At 37.8% G+C, this 19,129-nt stretch overlaps 1 protein-coding gene across 1 annotated transcript in view; it reads left to right on the plus strand.

Annotated features, from left to right (window-relative positions):
- The window catches only part of LOC136883438 (fatty acid synthase), a 560,183-nt gene that overhangs the window by 313,381 nt on the left and 227,673 nt on the right, over nt 1-19,129 (plus strand). The window contains exons 20-22 of the mRNA XM_067155718.2: nt 4,471-4,758; nt 7,170-7,375; nt 11,662-11,898. Coding sequence (XP_067011819.2) covers nt 4,471-4,758; nt 7,170-7,375; nt 11,662-11,898 — 731 coding nt within the window. The remainder of the gene's footprint in view (nt 1-4,470; nt 4,759-7,169; nt 7,376-11,661; nt 11,899-19,129) is intronic.

The following is a 19,129-nucleotide window of genomic DNA, read 5'->3' on the forward strand; positions in this document are numbered from 1 at the left end:
ATGTACCAGTCGCCGACGGGATTTTTTTTGTCTTTTCGACACTGCAGGTGAGTCATGTTCCATGCTTGCCTCATGATCATTAGATTCCAACACTTGAAAACTGTTTTGCATCACTATATTATTTACAGAATCTTTAAATGCAACATGTTTCCGGTTAGGCCTAACATTCTTTGATTTAACCTCTTTAAAATCATTTTCGTATTGTCTCGTCATTTCAACATTATTTTGTTTAAAGTTCTTCAATTCCAGCAGAGCATTTTCTAGATCCATAGATAACATTTTAATTATTTCATCTTTGGATGAGAGTTCAAGTTTCAGATCTCTTATTATAAACCTCAAATGCAAGGAGTCCAAAGTTAGGTTATCGGAGACGAGATCGTCTACCAGATCCGACACTTCATTACCAAACGTATTCTTAAATACGCACTCATAAGAAGCATTAAGACTATCAAGACTAGCATTACTTCCGTGAATAGATCCATTGTGCTTCATCGTTGCCTATGAGATATACAAGGACGGGAATTGTGCGCCTTGTGAAGAGATGGCTTCATGATATAATTTATAATTCCTGATGTTCTGGTAAATTTGGTTATTTTTGCAGAGATATCAATTTCCCCTTGGTAAGATAAATTGTATCCCAGATAATTGAATTCGTTGACTCTTGCAAGTGATAAAAATCATTGTTATCCGTATTGAAGATACTGAATGCAGGATGCTAAAAGGTTTGTTTTTTCCACCTATTCAATACATATAAATTTTATAAATTAGGAATTTATTATTGATTCCACTTGAGACATGTTTCGCCCTTCATTGAGGGCATCATCAGTCAAAATATCACCTCAAGGTAAAAAGTCAGGTAACTGGTTAGTAGTTGACATGTACAAATTAATACAATTATTAATACAATTACAAAAATTAAGTATGGGAAATAGTTGTACAAAAGTGATGGTTGAACATATAGGTTTATAGATGAAAAGTCAGCACCAATGCCTAAAATTAACATAGTAGAGTTCGGCAGTGGTGCTCTGGAGAAACAGTTGACGCAATCATAGGAAAATAAAAAGTTTAAAAATATTTACATTATAACAATTAAGGGAGAAAAGGTGTAGTGTTCGGCGTCAATGTTTGTAACCAAAAATTAATGTCAAAGGTTGGTAACTATACAGTATTTACATTGTTCAATTGAACAGTTGAGATAAAGTTTTAAAAATATTTACATTGTAACATTCAGCGTAAATGTTTGTAAGAAAAACTAATGTCAATAGTTGGTAACTATATAGTAATTACATTATCTAATTGAATAGTTGAGAATTTACAATTATATACATAATTACACAAGAGCAGCTGGTGTGCAAGGATAAAAAATTTTCAGTACCAAGTGCGTCCTGATGTTTTAGAGGTTGGAAGAAGGAATTAGCATTGACATTTCAGAAATATGTAGAGCAGTTTATTTTAGTAAAAATCACCGGGGGTAGGGAAATATTTCATAGCCAAATGAGGTTTTATAGGCATCAAGCTGAAAGTTTTCCAGTTGCAGCGCCGAGATTGGTACGGAGACTGGTCAGTGTGGATGGAGATTCATGGGTATTCGGTGCGTTTGAACAGCAACAATGGTGACAGTTATTAGTGGGTAATTGCTAATTAGGAAAATGTTGCGGGTTGAAACTTTCGCTTATTCTTTTAGTTGACTTCTGTAGCATCGAATGTGATGTGAAGGCATCGGTGTGAAATGCCGGTGAGACAAATTGATATTGTTCCGTGGAATAAAGTATGGCGGACTTCGGGATGAAGTTATTGTTCTTTACTAGTCTGGTGAGATAGAATAGAGTTGCTTGTGTTGTGAACTGCTGTGGAGAGATTAGAATGTATACGGCAACTGCAGAGTCAGAGCGTTAAAGCTGGGGTGAGGCATCTTCTTATTCTGACTGCGAAGAGGAGCCGTAGTGGCACGCCATATTTGTGCCGATGTGCGCTGGGTTCCGGCGTGTTGTTGAAAGTTGTATTGTATGAAGTGGAAGTTATCTGATGTGTCACTGAGAGGTAATTGTTGATGAGTATTGGTGGACTATGAAGGAGGCTCAGTCGGTAATACGCATGTACCTCCTTCATAGTCCACCAATACTCATCAACAATTACCTCTCAGCGACACATCAGATAACTTCCACTTCATACAATACAACTTTCAACAACACGCCGGAACCCAGCGCACATCGGCACAAATATGGCGTGCCACTACGGCTCCTCTTCACAGTCAGAATGAGAAGATGCCTCACCCCAGCTTTAACGCTCTGACTCTGCAGTTGCCGTATACATTCGAATCTCTCCACAGCAGTTCACAACACAAGCAACTCTATTCTATCTCACCAGACCAGTAAAGAACAATAACTTCATCCCGAAGTCCGCCATACTTTATTCCACGGAACAATATCAATTTGTCTCACCGGCATTTCACACCGATGTCTTCACATCACATTCGATGCTACAGAAGTCAACTAAAAGAATAAGCGAAAGTTTCAACCCGCAACATTTTCCTAATTAGCAATTACCCACTAATAACTGTCACCATTGTTGCCGTTCAAACGCACCGAATACCCATGAATCTCCATCCACACTGACCAGTCTCCGTACCGATCTCGGCGCTGCAACTGGAAAACTTTCAGCTTGATGCCTATAAAACCTCATTTGGCTATGAAATATTTCCCTACCCCCGGTGATTTTTACTAAAATAAACTGCTCTACATATTTCTGAAATGTCAATGCTAATTCCTTCTTCCAACCTCTAAAACATCAGGACGCACTTGGTACTGAAATTTTTTTATCCTTGCACACCAGCTGCTCTTGTGTAATTATGTATATAATTGTAAATTCTCAACTATTCAATTAGATAATATAATTACTATATAGTTACCAACTATTGACATTAGTTTTTACTACAAACATTTACGCTGAATGTTATAATGTAAATATTTTTAAAACTTTATCTCAACTGTTCAATTGAACAATGTAAATACTGCATAGTTACCAACCTTTGACATTAATTTTTGGTTACAAACATTGACGCCGAACACTACACCTTTTCTCCCTTAATTGTTATAATGTAAATATTTTTAAACTTTTTATTTTCCTATGATTGTGTCAACTGTTTCTCCAGAGCACCACTGCCGAACTCTACTATGTTAATTTTAGGCATTGGTGCTGACTTTTCATCTATAAACCTATATGTTCAACCATCACTTTTGTACAACTATTTCCCATACTTAATTTTTGTAATTGTATTAATAATTGTATTAATTTGTACATATCAACTACTAACCAGTTACCTGATTTTTTACCTTGAGGTGATATTTTGACTGATGATGCCCTCAATGAAGGGTGAAACATGTCTCAAGTGGAATCAATAATAAATTCCTAATTTATAAAATTTATATGTATTGAATAGGTGGAAAAAACAAACCTTTTAGCATCCTACATTCGTTGACTCTTTCCAAAATTTTATTATCTAAACAGATTTTACTGGGGATAGGGTCCTTCCCCTTAAACTGTTATTAAGAAAATATTTCTTCTTATATGAGAATCTAATTTCATCTTGTAACCAGATTTTATTAGTTCTAGTTTGAATTTTCATGGTTGGAAAAGAGGATCTGTGTTTCTTAGTATTAACTTTGAGAAATTTAGGCATCAAAACATAGGTTATACATTGTTTCATGAAATCAATATCTTTGCTTAATTTGGCTATTTTATCTTTTAAGCCTAAAAATAAGAAGGCTTTCTGCTTTGCCTGGTTGGCAGCATAATCATAAGCTATAAAATTCATTTTTGTTCCATATTGATTGACAATACGGAATTGAGAATTGTCAATTTATTCTTATAAGAAAGTTTACTTGATGTAAAACTACGTCCCGCTTCACAAACTCGCACACATTTTCTATCAGTATGTCATCGCTTTTAGCGATAATTTCATAACCAATCGCAAGCTTATAATTGGCACGTACATTTTACATAACCGTATGACAGTTTGATGTATTGTGTAAATACCTGTCGCATACATGTTTTTGCAAAAGTCGGGCAGTGATGATGCAGTAAGTGCTTGCAAAGATGACTGTAGCTTGGTATACGGCAAAGGAAAATTGGCCATCACCCCACTGACATTCGTTGGGATGTCTAAAAGCAAAAATGTCAGGCGCAGCGGACTCACCCGGTATACTGTATCCTGTCTTCTAAAACGTTACTATAATAAGGGTTATAATTAAAGTGATGCCGTAAAATAGAGTTTGTTTTATATATTTTTTAAATACTGTTAAAAACACTATATTCAGTATAAGCCCGTAGATACATGTGATTCAATTATGCACTATACATGCCCAAAAACAATATTCTCTTTATCTCAAAATTTAGCTCCCATGGTGATTCAAGATATCAAGGTTCCACTGTATCTTATTAAGTAATCCCATGATTCTTTTCCCCTTGTAGGCGGAGGTTAAAGTCTTTGGTATAAGGGAAGAGCCTCGCTTTACCAATGTGGCACCCGAGATCAATGTAGAACCTGGAAAGTTGGCCAATGGTCAGAATAACCATGTGGTTGTGATTAGCAGTGTTATGAACAATGAAGATCTGCTGAAGTCTGCTGTGGCGTCCCTACATGAAGCAGGCTGTATCATAGCTCGAGAAAAGCGTGATGTCATTCTCTCTGAGAATCAACCTGGGATAGATATAGTGGCTGATTATGTGCTCGAGAATGAGCGCATTCTCATGTTAAAGGTAAGTTATTGTTGATTTGCTACTATTAACCCAGTAACATACGATTATTTCACTTGGAAAGGATAATGAGTGATAATGATAAGGATAATGAATGAGTGAGTTGTGAGTTTTACAAGTAGGAAAAGGCCTCTCAGTTTTAATTACTGCGTTGATGGGTTGAAAGTTCCTTTTGGGGATCATTGTAAGTATCTAGGTGTTAATATAAGGAAAGATCTTCATTGGGGTAATCACATAAATGGGAATGTAAATAAAGGGTACAGATCTCTGCACATGGTTATGAGGGTGTTTAGGGGTTGTAGTAAGGATGTAAAGGAGAGGGCATATAAGTCTCTGGTAAGACCCCAACTAGAGTATGGTTCCAGTGTATGGGACCCTCACCAGGATTACCTGATTCAAGAACTGGAAAAAATCCAAAGAAAAGCAGCTCGATTTGTTCTGGGCGATTTCCTACAAAAGAGTAGCGTTACAAAAATGTTGCAATGTTTGGGTTGGGAAGAATTGAGAGAAAGAAGAAGAGCTGCTCGACTAAGTGGTATGTTACAAGTAACTATTCTCATTTTGGTTCCGTATTGAAGTTGACGTATGTCTCAAGTGGACTTATAATATTGTAATAATACTTGAGACATAAGTGGTATGTTCCGGGCTGTCAGCGGAGAGATGGCGTGGAATGACATTAGTAGACGAATAAGTTTGAATGGCGTTTATAAAAGTAGGAAAGATCACAATATGAAGATAAAGTTGGAATTCAAGAGGACAAACTGGGGCAAATATTCATTTATAGGAAGGGGAGTTAGGGATTGGAATAACTTACCAAGAGAGATGTTCAATAAATTTCCAATTTCTTTGAAATCATTTAGGAAAAGGCTAGGAAAACAACAAATAGGGAATCTGCCACCTGGGCGACTGCCCTAAATGCAGATCAGTATTGATTGATTGATTGAATGCAGTTGTGGTTATTTCTTTACATTTAGTTTATGAATGCAGGATTATTATTATTATTATTATTATTATTATTATTATTATTATTATTATTATTATTATTATTATTCCCCTGTCTCCTTTACAATTTTGTCCATAACCATTAGAAACAAAACAGGTGACAGCACACTCCCCTGTCATAGTTCAGTTTCATTTCTAAACCTTTCTATCTTTCCTAAACTCATGCTCAGAGTGGAAAAGTCCATTGTATATTATAAACTAGAAACCCAATTTTATAGAACAAAATCTGTCTACAGGTCCTACCAAAAGTTTTAAGGACACCTGCATATTTCATGAACACAATTCCTGTCATTAAACTTTTGGTCTCAGGGATACAATCTTTTACAAGAAACTGGTACATATTTAGAGGAACATTTGCTGAATTTTTCATTAAAATATCACTCTTTGTTTTAAAGGTATTACATTTTTTGTTTATAATAATTGGAAGGAAAAAACATATTTTTTAATACTTGAGGAGATCTGGACAGTACAGTATGGAGATTACCTTAATGGAGAAACACAGATACCTGTAGTATATTTATAATTGCAATAGAGCAACAGAATGTGTTTCCAGAATGTGTGTTGTAGTTTGAATATCCCACTGTAACGTAACACACAAACGATCTTGGTAGCTTGAGGGGTCTCCTGTTCAGCTAAGGTCAAGAAATATTTGTTTTGTGACCTCTTTATATGGTTCTATTGCAAATTATAAAATGGGGAAATTTTTTAATGGAAGCTTATTGTGTTGCTCTATTACAATTATAAATTCTACAGGTATCGGTGTTTCTTCACAACAAAACTTATTAATGTAATCTCCATATTTTACTCCAGATCTCAAGTAAAAAAAAAATAGCTATTTCCTTCCTGTTATTATAAACAAAAGATATAATAACTCAAAGACAAAGAGTGATATTTTAATGAAATTTTCAGCAAATGTTTCTTTAAATATGTACTAGTTTCCTGTAAAAAAAAAACGTCGTATGCGTTTGAGGACAGAAATCATATCCATAAAATACGCAGGTGTCCTTAAACATTTGATAGGACCTGTAGATGGCCCCTCAATATTTATATTGATGTTTGCCCTCCTGATGAAACTGGGAAGTAAAAACAAGCAAGCACATTGGTGTCATGAAGAAATAGATGTGGTAAAACTAGGATGTTCTGGAGAGAGACTATTTTTATGAAGACAACAGTGAGTGAAGATGAGGAGATCATCCTGGTCCTTTTGTTTTTATGTTTGTCTTTGTCTCCTCCTTCTATTGCTCCCTCTTTTTACATTGTGTGTAGACTGTTATCTGTTCCTTTTCATGTTTCATCTCCACATAGGTGAGTCTTGATTTGACACTCCTTTGTTCCTTTCCTTTAAAGAACTCCCCTTCATGGCAGAATTTTGACACTCGAAAGATAATTCATTCATTTTTCTTGTGTTACAGAAACGGCATGAATTTTCCTCATCAAGAGATATTACTGTTATTCAGATAAGAGAGGAAACTTTGGACTGGTTACCACTAATACAGGCAGCTACCAAGAGGATTCAGGTGCAGAAGCGAATATACCTTGTGGCACAACAACAACCCTTCAATGGAATACTGGGCTTCTTTAATTGCCTGCACAAAGAACTAAACTGTGCAATGGTTAGGTAAGATTCCAGGAACAGTGGATTTTACCATTTCATAATTACAGTCTGTGATAGAAAAATAAATACAGTTGAAACATCACTTTTAATGACATACTGGATATACAAGGTGCATTCCAAAAATAATGCGATCAAATTCATAAAAAGTAATTTATTGAATATATTCATACAAATAATCAAAAATATTCAAAATAGCACCCTCCTGGAGGCGGTGTTTCCATGCCTGGAAGGGATCCTGGAATGTCTTTTCTGGAATGTCCTTTAGAGCCGATGTAACATGCGCCTGAATTTTTTCAATCGTGTCCCACTGTTTTCCTTTCATGACTCCTTTTAACCGAGGAAACAATAAAAAGTCAGCAGGAGCCAGGTCAGGACTGTAGGGAGGCTGGAGAACCAATGGGGTGTTGGTCCTGGCCAGGAAGTCGTTGACAATGAAGGCGCTGTGACTCGGCGTGTTGTCATGATGAACTTTCCACGTGTCTTTGATGTCGCTTCAGCAGCGCGAGACCCTCCTTTTCAGTCACAATGCGGAAAACGGTTGTTTTTGCCATGTTTAGAGTTTGTGCTATCAATTGAAGGCTCAGCCGTCTGTCAGAGTTCAAACAATCGCACACACGCGTCACATTTTCGTCGACTCGTGAGGTTGATGGCCGTCCACTGCGAGGTTCGTCTGTGATCTCCTCTCGGCCCTCCATGAACGACTTGTGCCATCGGAAAATTTGTGATTTGGACAAGAAATCAGTCCCAAAGGCCTGCTGAAGTAATGGAAACGTTTCGGTGGCGGACTTCCCAAGATTAACGCAAAATTTGATAGCGTACCTTTGCTCTACAGAACGATTCATTGTGCCGTGTTACATGAACTCAAAATGGGCTTGACGGAAATGCACGTTCTGACTCTCCGGCAGCTCCTGCCGAATGAGACAAAGAGCATTTGAAGTTAACACCCCCCCTCCACCTAGCCCAGCAGGTTAGAACACGCTGCGGTATACAGTTGCGTCAGAAAAAAATTGGTCGCATTACTTACGGAGCGCACATGGTGAAACCTAATGGTCCCATCTAAATCCTACATAAACACTGCATTTAAAAAAACACTTAGTACAGCATCACTTATTACAACATATCATATAAAATGGTACATTTTTTCACATTTTCAGAGAAATGTGTTGACTGTAACGTCCCATGTTGATTTTTGTTTGTTATGTTTTTGCGGATTGCTGACAACAATGTAAAGCTTATGTTCAAACTCTTGTTTTCAGTACAGTGTAGATTTCAAATCCATCTGTCTGTTAAATAGTCAAGGCAAGCACCGCTGTGAAGACATCATAAAAGAAAGGGAAAGTGTTTAATATTGAAGAAAAGTCACACATAACATGGCAATTACAAAATGGGGAAACAAACGTCAGCTTCTTGAAGGAATTGGGCATATCTCATTCAACGATTTCTACAATTCGGAAGGACAGACAGAACATCTCATTTATTAGCCAAGACTATGTGCAACATTATTGATCAATTTACATTGTTGCCCCATCTTTCCTCACTTACTGTTTTATATTTTGTTGACTTATTATTGCAGTTTGTACTGTAACAGTAAATGTGGTACTTTGGCGAGCACGAGAAACGCAGGGCGTGTACCAATTTGTTGAAGTGCATACAGAGGGAGAGGGTGTGTTTAGAAGAAAATCTTTCAAATTTTTTTCTGAATTTATTAACGAGTTCAAAACCATGTCACCTCTGTACAGCAGATATAGTAGAAGTATTCCCCGTTCTAGGGCTGGTGACGTCCTTGGATTCCGGCAGCTCCTCTCCCTTCCATACCAGTGGACCACCATTTGTCCCTCGATGGAAGTTCTAGAAGATCCATTCGACGACTAGAAGATCCATACGGTGCTGATGAAGAGCGTTGAGACAGACCACGTAAATGACGAACGTGAATGAACACCGTTAAGCCTTGGGGCGAGTTAATACAAAAAACTGCTTCTGCACAGATGAGAGAAAGGTTTATCACTGGTTTTAACAAGGTTCATGACACGTGGGAATGTATGTTTGAAGGTCTATCACACGGTAGAAATCTATCCCGTGTTAAATCCTCAATCATTTGAAATGAAAAAGGAGGTCATTAAACTTGAATGAGTATATAAGTTTAACATTCATGAAATGAATTCAGACTTGTTCACGCATTGGTAATGACATTTAAAAAAATAAAACGAAATTAATCATGCATCAGTAGTCCTCGGTTCGACTGTTCATAGAATCGAAACGCACAGCTGAATGTTCGTAGAATTGAAATGTACAGTTCTTAGTAGAATTGAAATGCACAGTTCACGCACGCAGTCTACAGTTCATTACCTACAAATATTTACACAGTTCATGAAATGGTAAATTAGTGACGTAGTCATGCTTGCAATTTGAGTAATTCTGAATTAAAGCCCAGTCTCGTTAACTTGAAGTATTCAGTACTTTGTAAGGAGCAAACGGTTCCAAATCCTGTCCAGAACATTAAACTTTAAATTACGAGTACTTGAAAAATATTCACAAGTCTTAGACACTCGTGTAGAATAAACAGTCACTTGCTGATGTTCAGATGAAGCACAATTTATATCACGCCCCGTTGGAGCAGAAGTTTATCACTCACAGTTGAAAGAAACTCGTACAAGTTCATACTCGTCTCGATTGAGTTTTAAGTCCACGGACTTGAAGTATGACGACCGCTTCACGCTATATCGCGGTCCTCGCGAACCGACTGCATGAATTCCACTGCCATGTGTGCACATACACACGCTGGTCACACACTGCTCTGCTAAGCGAAACAGTACTGTATTTATATCCGATCCGTGCCTTCACATCTCGTTCCATAACTTCGTTGTCTCATGTCGGATTTACATGAAACTTTGCAGGAACGTAGATAAAGGATCTGGCTGCACGATGATATGGTTAAATTTGTCTGATTATTATTATGGGGAAAGTTATTATCCATAGAAGCTTGAGGAACATTCCACACCAGTCTAGGCTCTGTGTTGTGGTGAGGCATGCTGTGACGTTGCCCGCTCTACGTCACACGCACACAGCTGTTGCTCGCTGTTCAGTCAGTCTTTCGTTGCTGGGCCGGAGCGTGATGCGTAAGTTTTAACTTTTCATTACGGGGACTTAGTTTCGTACCGCCGTTACCGGTACAGTACTGTGTAAACATTAGAAGAAAAATTCCTCACAATCCTACTCCGCAAATACAGTTGGTCTTATAAGTTTTAAACCCTCAACGGGCAATTTAAGCGCACTCTACAGTGTGATGGTAGTAGTACCAGACCTGTAGCTTAGATCCTTTCCAACAGAACAAAGATGGCCTAGGCCACCATAGCTCAACTGGTAGAGCAACCGACACGAAATCGGGAGGTTGTGGGTTTGGATCCCACTGGTGTCCGGTTGGCCATTTTTGTTCTGTACTTAACATCTCTTCAAAACGTACTAAATGTACGTAACACGACCTAATAGGTTGAAAGTCGCTTTCAATTACAATGTGGTCGTGAAAATTCAATATTCATTGTCTTGGGCCTCAACGGGCAACTTAAACGCACTCTACAGTGTGATGGTAGTAGTACCAGACCTGTAGCTTAGATCCTTTCCAACAGAACAAAGATGGCCTAGGCCACCATAGCTCAATTGGTAGAGCAACCGACGCGAAATCGGGAGGTTGTGGGTTCGGATCCCACTGGTGTCCGGTTGACCATTTTTGTTCTGTACTTAACATCTCTTCAAAACATACTAAATGTATGTAACATGACCTAATAGGTTGAAAGTCGCTTTCGATTACAGTGTGGTCATGAAAATTCAATATTCATTTGGTGATTCTTTAAAATTCAATAGACCTTTCTTTCTTTTTCCATTACACAGTATTAGTTGGTATTAACTATACTTTGTCTTTTAGGCATCCTCTAAATCAAGGAAGTGTTACTATAATAAATATATACCGGTATATCCTGTTTTCCAATACGGTTAATATTAAAGGAGAAATTTGACATTTCCTGTTTTGGCTCTCATAATATTGGTACCCCACTCTATATCGAACAAATAATATACAAACTTGTGCTCAATTTGTCTACCCCTGAACCTAAATGCTGAATTTTTGAGAAAATTTCTTCTGCTATTTTGGTGTGATATCAATACAAACAAAAAATAAATTGAATCTTTTTTCTACTTTTGTGCATGTAATTCAAGATAAATATGAATATGAAGCAAAGATTTCAAGTTTATGGACAAAATTATAATTTCATGTATATGATTTCTCTGTGTTCTAGGTGTGTCTTTACCTTGGATAAGGATGTCCCATCATTTGATCCTACACTTCCTTTCTATTCTACTCAGCTGGACAAGGATCTGGCTGTGAATGTATTTAAAAACGGACAGTGGGGCAGTTATCGTCACTTGCTGTTGGATGCCTTGCCAGTAATAGATTCTCCACATGCCTACAATCATGTAACCACCTATGGAGATCTCAGCAGTATGACCTGGCTCCAAGGAAGGGAGAAAATAAAGTGAGTGCTCTCCTTTTGCTTATTAGATTTCTGTAAAGAAAATAGGACAGGGTTGACAGGTGTCCTGTATTTATTTATAGACCAGTAAGGAACAACCATTTTACTATTTTCTTTGGTTATTCCATTCACATCAGTCTTAACGGTTTCTTGTTTTATGTAGAAATATCACTTTGACAACCAAAAGACATATTAAAAAATACTGTATATGCCAAATAATCCCTGTATATTGTTTTAAAAATCTGGTGGTGAAAATATGCAGTGGAGGTATTATTTGCATCAAGGTTGGTACAGCGCTCCTGACACACAGAAATCTGTAAGTTGGCATTTTTTCTCTCCCTGACGGCAATCCAGTTTCCGCTATTAAGTGAGAACCAGATATGTACAGGGCATGCCTCTTGGTTGTGACGGGAACAAAGTTTTATAACACTCCAAGATAACTTCACAGTTGACCATATTTAACACTAATATCATCTTGACAGCGAAGATTAAAAATCCACTGATACACCAAAAAGATGGTTGAATATTTACTTTTGCATACTCATAAAGCAGATATAACAATATTCAACTTTCTAAATGAAGCAAATAAATTCCCCTTTGCAATGCTGCACATTCATGTGTTAATTGGGATCTCTGCACTGAAATCTTCCATTAGACATATCAGCAAGGAGCATACACAACCTATTCCTGGTGGTGGAAAAATGTAAAGGGCAACATTGCCATCACCTAATAAACTGTTCTGAAATGTCTGCAGAAGTGGAAAAGTCAGGGTTTGTATTTGAACAACAATATATTTTCATCCTTTAGGCATATAATGTCACTTCAAGCCAGTTTGCCGTCAAATTCCAGAAAATGGTGGCCATCGTTTTGCCTGTTGGAGGCAACCTTCTGAAATTCATTTTTTGAGGTGAATTTGCATGATTCCATGCCGCTGATTCCCTCTCCATCCATGGTTTAAAATGGTGCAACTGTCACTGTTCTTTGAAGAAAGTCATTCGCACTATTCTCGTACAGCATCAAGAGTTCAATGCACATGGTCTTTCTTGTTTCTAAATAAGTATCCATCAACATCCTTGGAACCTACCTCTTTCCTACTCCAGCTATTCCAGTATTCCTACACACATTCTTCCCCAAATCCCAATTTGTGTGACATTTTGCTCATAACTGTTGACATGCTACACAATGTCAGGTGTTTGTGTAGTGTGCAGTCTACCACTGCAAGGAGAATCTTCAATCTTGATGCACATTTTGTTGCCCAATAACCTCTGTACCCTGTTACTTACTGCACTACAGCCAACAGCATTGTCTCCATACACTTGTTTCAACCTCTTGTAGATACTTCCCATCATCTCGTGCTCACAACACAGGAAGTCTGTAACACCTTGTTGATTTTGACAGATATCAAGTGCAGCAGTCATCTTGAATAAGTGCTACAACCTCACCACGCCTGAGAACTGATTGAATTATATTTGAAAGCAAGCGGTAAGGGTGTTTCTACGAAGAAAAAATGGCTTTGTAAAAAAACAAGTGGTACATTAATAAACTAGGTTTTCATGGCTCATTGTCATTTATTAAAATAAATAAATTAATTAATTAATTAAAATAAATAAAATAAGTAAGGACAGATAAACAAAATATAGAAACAAGAATGAATAAATAGATGGACAACAGGATGTGTAGAAGATGCTGGGCGGCCCTGCCAGGAAAATAATTAGGTGGTACTTAAATTCTTGAATGACACTAACGGGCTCCTTAAACATAACTCTTTAGGTTCATTTAGATAATGACCTTAACCTTCAAAAATGATTTTAGAAAACATATAGCTTAACCATATTAATGGACATTTACACAGCGCTTGTTGACACTTGCAAAATGATTTGAGATATCATTTAAGTTATGGTATTAATCTGAAATCAGTGCCTTCCTCACTGGTGACCCTTGAGGTCTAGGACTATAAAACAATAAAACAAACAATTGAAGGTGACCAAATTGACAGCCATGCTCGCAGGCACTGGAGGGTTGGTAGTCCTGCCCGCAGAACCAAAGTGATGCCCCATGCGCTAAATAAATGCCCACAGGTTTAAAGGTGATATGAAAGGAATTAAAAATTTTAAAAACAAAGGTTATTACAAGTAATGAACTCATTCTGGTTCCATATTGACTTTAAATATGTATGATAAAATTCTAAAAGAATTTAAAATTGTATAAAGTCTACCTGTTCAATATACATTTGCCATTTGATAAATGGTCTGTCTAAAAAGCTACATAGGACATGTTTGGACCTAACCTAGAAATCATCATGAGCTAAAATAACATAAAGAAGAAAGATATATACAAAAAACAGTGATACGTAAAAAATTTGAGATAAAATACAATCAACAAATGAAATGGAAATCTATGTTTAAAATTTACATAGATTCAATCTTAAAATACACTCAACAAATGCAATGGAACTCTGTGTTTAAAATGTACATACAGTAGCTTCAAACTTGGACGAATTTAGTTGTAAGTATGGGTCCAACCATACAGTAATGAAGTAGACCGTAGAGCCTGCGACTCAAAGCCGAATGTTGAGCAGCGGTAAATAACTCAACTCCCTAAGGGGACCAACGGCTTTGGGCGGATGAGTCCCTTTAGGTAGGGTGATGGTCCTCAGGGTGGAGGAAATGCCACCTGAACCCATAAAGCAGCATCTGTTCTCCATGTTAGGAGCAGCTCCCTTCTATTGCTGGGCAGCAGCAGTGTAGGTGAATGTCTAGGTGTTAATTGCAAAGACATTATGACTGCGCAGGAGAAGGCAATGGTAAACTATTCCTGTATTATTACCAAGAAAATCCTATGGAAAATCTCCCAGTTGTTTCAAGTATGGTACCCAATGGTAGGACCCCCAGGCCAGTAAGTACTGAATATGCCACTGGCCTTCTGACCCCAACTTGGCAGGTTTGATACTGGCTAGTCCGGTGGTATTTGAAGGTGCTCAAATACATCAGCCTTGTGTCGGTAGATTTACTGGCACGTAAAAGAACTCCTGCGGGACTAAATTCCGGCACCTCGGCGTCTCCGAAAACTGTAAAAGAGTAGTTAGTGGGACGTAAAACAAATAACATTATTATTATTAATATGCCACTGGGGAAGAGCAATGGTCACTTAAAAGTAATCTCGGTTTGAATGACTTGAATGGGGTAAATCCTTCTGGAGGCCCACTTGCTGATGTTGTCCCTGATGAAAGGAAGGATCTGTACTGTATGACAACCCATCATATAGCAATATGGAATGTTCGAGAATGAGTAAAGGGAAAATTGACATTGTTAAGAATGAAATGATCGTTGCTATAAGAGCTATCTGTGTCGGTGCGATGTAAAGCAAATAGCAAAAAAAAAGAATGAAATGATGAAACATTGATCTGCTTGGTATTTGTGAGTTGCATTGGACAGGAAATGGCTTCAAGTTGGTTGACTTTACAATTTATTATTCTGGAAATGATAACAGAAAGCAGAATGGTGTAGCTTTCATTGTGAACAAGAAAATTTCAGCAACTTTGGAAAGTTACACAGTAGTCAGTGACTGTATTTTAGCATCCGTTTATGAGGGAAACCACTCAGTATCACTATTTTACAAGTCTATTCTCCAACGTCAATGGCATCAGAGGATGAAATTGAATCCTTTTATTCTATATTAGAAGAAAATCTACATCAGATGCCTAAAAGGATATAATTTATATCATGGATGACCTCAGTGCGAAAATAGGGGCACAAAAAGACCTCAGCATCACTGGTGGCTTTGGTCTGGGAGAGAGTAATGATGCTGGTGTCCGACTGTTCCAGTTCTGCATGGACTATCAGTTTAGAATCATGAACACCTGGTTCAAACAGCCTAAACTTCGGCTGTATACCTGGACATCCTCAGATGGTGTATATTACAACCAGATCGATTACATTTTATGTAGCCAACGCTGGAGTAGCTCCATCCATTCTGCAAAAACCTTTCCTGTTGCAGACTGTGGCTCAGATCATCAACTATTTGCAGCCAAAATTAGAGTTAAATTTTGCAAAATTAAGAAGCTTGCTCCTCCAAAAAAGTATGATGTCTCTAAGGTCCAAACTTCATACTCCATTGAGCTCAAAAACAGATCTGAATTGCTTGAGACTGATGAAAAGCATCCTGATAAGCTGTGGCAAGAAGTAGAGTCCATCATTACTTCAACAGCACAAGAACACGTACCGTACAAGAAACCAGAGAAGCGTCACAAATGGCTCTCTGCACATACCATACAGATTGCAGATCAATGGAGATCAGCCAAGGCTAATGGTAAAAGAGATCTCGTTAGACAGCTGAACGCAGATTTTCAACGAGCTGCAAGGAAAGACAAGAAAGTACACTGGAGTCAGCAGTGCCACCAATTAGAAGAGGACTCCAAGAAGGGTCACACCCGGAACCTTTTCATGCAGGTAAACAATGTTCGAACTCCTTTTAGTGCTCGTAAAGGAGCACTAAGATGGAAGGATGGGAAAATCTTGACTGCAAAACAAAGTATTAAGAACAGATAAATAAGTAAACTCGTGTCCTCACCCCGAGGTGGTGCAGCTCCTTCCAGGCACACCCCCAATGGAGGTGAGCTACATGTACCATTTCAAACACATCCCAGCCCTCCTGCCATTCATAAATTTCTGGCAGTACCAGGAATCAAACCCGGGCCCCCGAGGACGGCAGCTAATAACACTATAACCGTTATGCTACGGAGGCAGATATTAAGATGGCATGAGTATACTGAGCAGCTACTGTATTTACTCGCCTATTAGACCCCCCCCCCCTTTTTTTTCACTTTTACAGACAAAAAAAGTAGGAGTGGGGGTTCAATATGCGATAACCTCAAATTTTGTGCAGTGAACACATGGCTTCTAGGCTATAAAGAGTTATAAATTATAACTGTAAATATTCTATACTATTCTTTAACAAACTTATAAATGTATTTGAGTTATACTAGCTATTTTCGTTGAAAGGCAGTATTTCTAAATGTAAAAAGTCAGTAAATGGTTAACGCGACTTTTAGGCCTACATATAAAGTAAATATAGTCTGTTTTAGTTACTCATATCATGTCATTCATTTTATCTCATTAATGACCGGCATGTCGTCATTTCAAATGACGTCATCTTCACATCCATTTTGTCAGCCATGTATCAAGAACATTCCAGGTCCCATCTTTCTTGAAACTTTCATTAAAAATAGTTTTGTTCCTGACTATAGAGTCCAAACAGTGAGAATCTATTCCCAAATTGTTTCTGGAGATGGTCTCTGATATTCCCAGTTAGTGTATGTGTAGCAGAGGCCACTCCCTCCGAAGAAAGCCGTACTTTGGTAGAAAGTGTGCCAAACAACCAGCTGCTAACTAGCGTATGTTACGAGTTGTAGTTCCAAATGTATCACATAGTGAATGGAAGCATTCTTTGCAAAACTGCTGCTGTTGAAAGCCAAAACCTTATTTTTAAGTATATTTCATGCTTGTTCTCCACATTTATCACATCAGGATTTACCTAAACAGCTATAAATAAGAGAGACCGCACTGTTTAGGTTATGTATGCTATCAACTGCCCGCATAGTGCTAGAAGTTCCACGACGGGAGTATTAAAAAGAAATAACAGGAAAGTTTGCCGCATTTATGGATATCTACAGGTGTGGTGGTAATGCATTTTATTATCATAATATGTAATTTTGTATGATCTATGCATTTTATTATCATAATGTGTAATTTTGTACGATCGTTGTCTCCATGTTTTATTAATGCATAGTACATTTTGTTTGGTATCTCCGAAAATCATCATTATTATTATTATTATTATTATTATTATTATTATTATTGATGTACATTGGTGAGTAAAACAATCATTATGATTGGATGTTTTTATCACATTTTAAACCTAATTCTCTCAAAAACAACCTGTATTGGCCTGAGTTACGAGATATTAAATGATCACTTAGTTAATGATCTCCCCTGCTATATTAATGGCAAAAACCATGAATATTTTCTTAACTAAAGTAAACTCGTTTCTTTATCCTGAGGTTGTGCAACTCTTTTTAGACAGACTCCAATGGAAGGGAGTTTCATGTACCATTTTTACCGCATATCAATCTTCCTGCCATTTGTAAATCTCTGGCAGTACGGTACTGGGAATTGAACTCAGGCTCCCGAGAATGACAGGTAATTATGCTAACCATTACGCTTGCAGACATTCTTAACTACAAAACACATACATGACTGATGCAAGCTTGCAATGCTCGCGTCAGACATGAAACTTTTCACCTATTTGTGTGATGTCATCAGAGCTGCAGTAAGGCTTGTACCCACTTTGAAATGGAATCATTTTTCTCAAACGAATTACGTTGCGGGGGTCTTGTATGCAAGATTTATTATTTTCATTTCCTTTGTCTTGAAAAGCTAAGGGGGGCCTAATACTTGAGGGGGTCTAATACACGAGTAAATAAGGTATATTCCCACAATGGTAAAGCTGTTCCACCATGTAGCGTTCAGCCAAATGAATTAGAACCAGATATCCTGCAGGAAGAAGTGGAATGGGCACTGAAACAGTTACCAGATAATAAAGCTCCTGGTTTTGATTGTGTCCCAGCTGAACTGCTAAAGCCTGTCCCTTTGGCAGATATCACTGCTTTGTGCTAGAAGATATGGCAAATTACCACCTGGCCAAGGGGATGGTAAAGGTCAATCTTTATCCCATTACCTAAGAAAGGAGATGTCAGTGTGACTGCTCTATTTATCATACTGTAGCTTTGATTCCACACGCTAGCAAAGTTCTTCTAAAAATCATACAGAAACGTCTTGCACCCATCCTTCAAGCTCAGTTACTTGATGTTCAAGCTCATTTCCGTCGAGGTCGTGGCACCCGCAATCATATTGCTAATCTACGATGGATCATGGAGAAAGCACGTGAATACCAGAAAACAGTCTACATGTGTTTTATTGACTACAGAAAAGCCTTTGACTGTGTCGGGCATGACAGACTATGGGAAGCCATGCTGGATTTGGGGGTACCTTTACATCTGACTCAGTTGATACGTTCGCTTTATACAGAACAAGAGGCAGCAGTTCACACACCATATGGTGACATTGAATGGTTTAAAATTAAAAAGGCTATCTGTCAAGGCTGCATTCTTTCACAATTCCTTAGAGGAACTCGACATTTTTGTGAAGATTGGAGAAAGAACTATGAACATTTTGAG

Source organism: Anabrus simplex, chromosome 11 (genome assembly GCF_040414725.1).
Source record: "Anabrus simplex isolate iqAnaSimp1 chromosome 11, ASM4041472v1, whole genome shotgun sequence".
Classification (NCBI taxonomy): domain Eukaryota; kingdom Metazoa; phylum Arthropoda; class Insecta; order Orthoptera; family Tettigoniidae; genus Anabrus; species Anabrus simplex.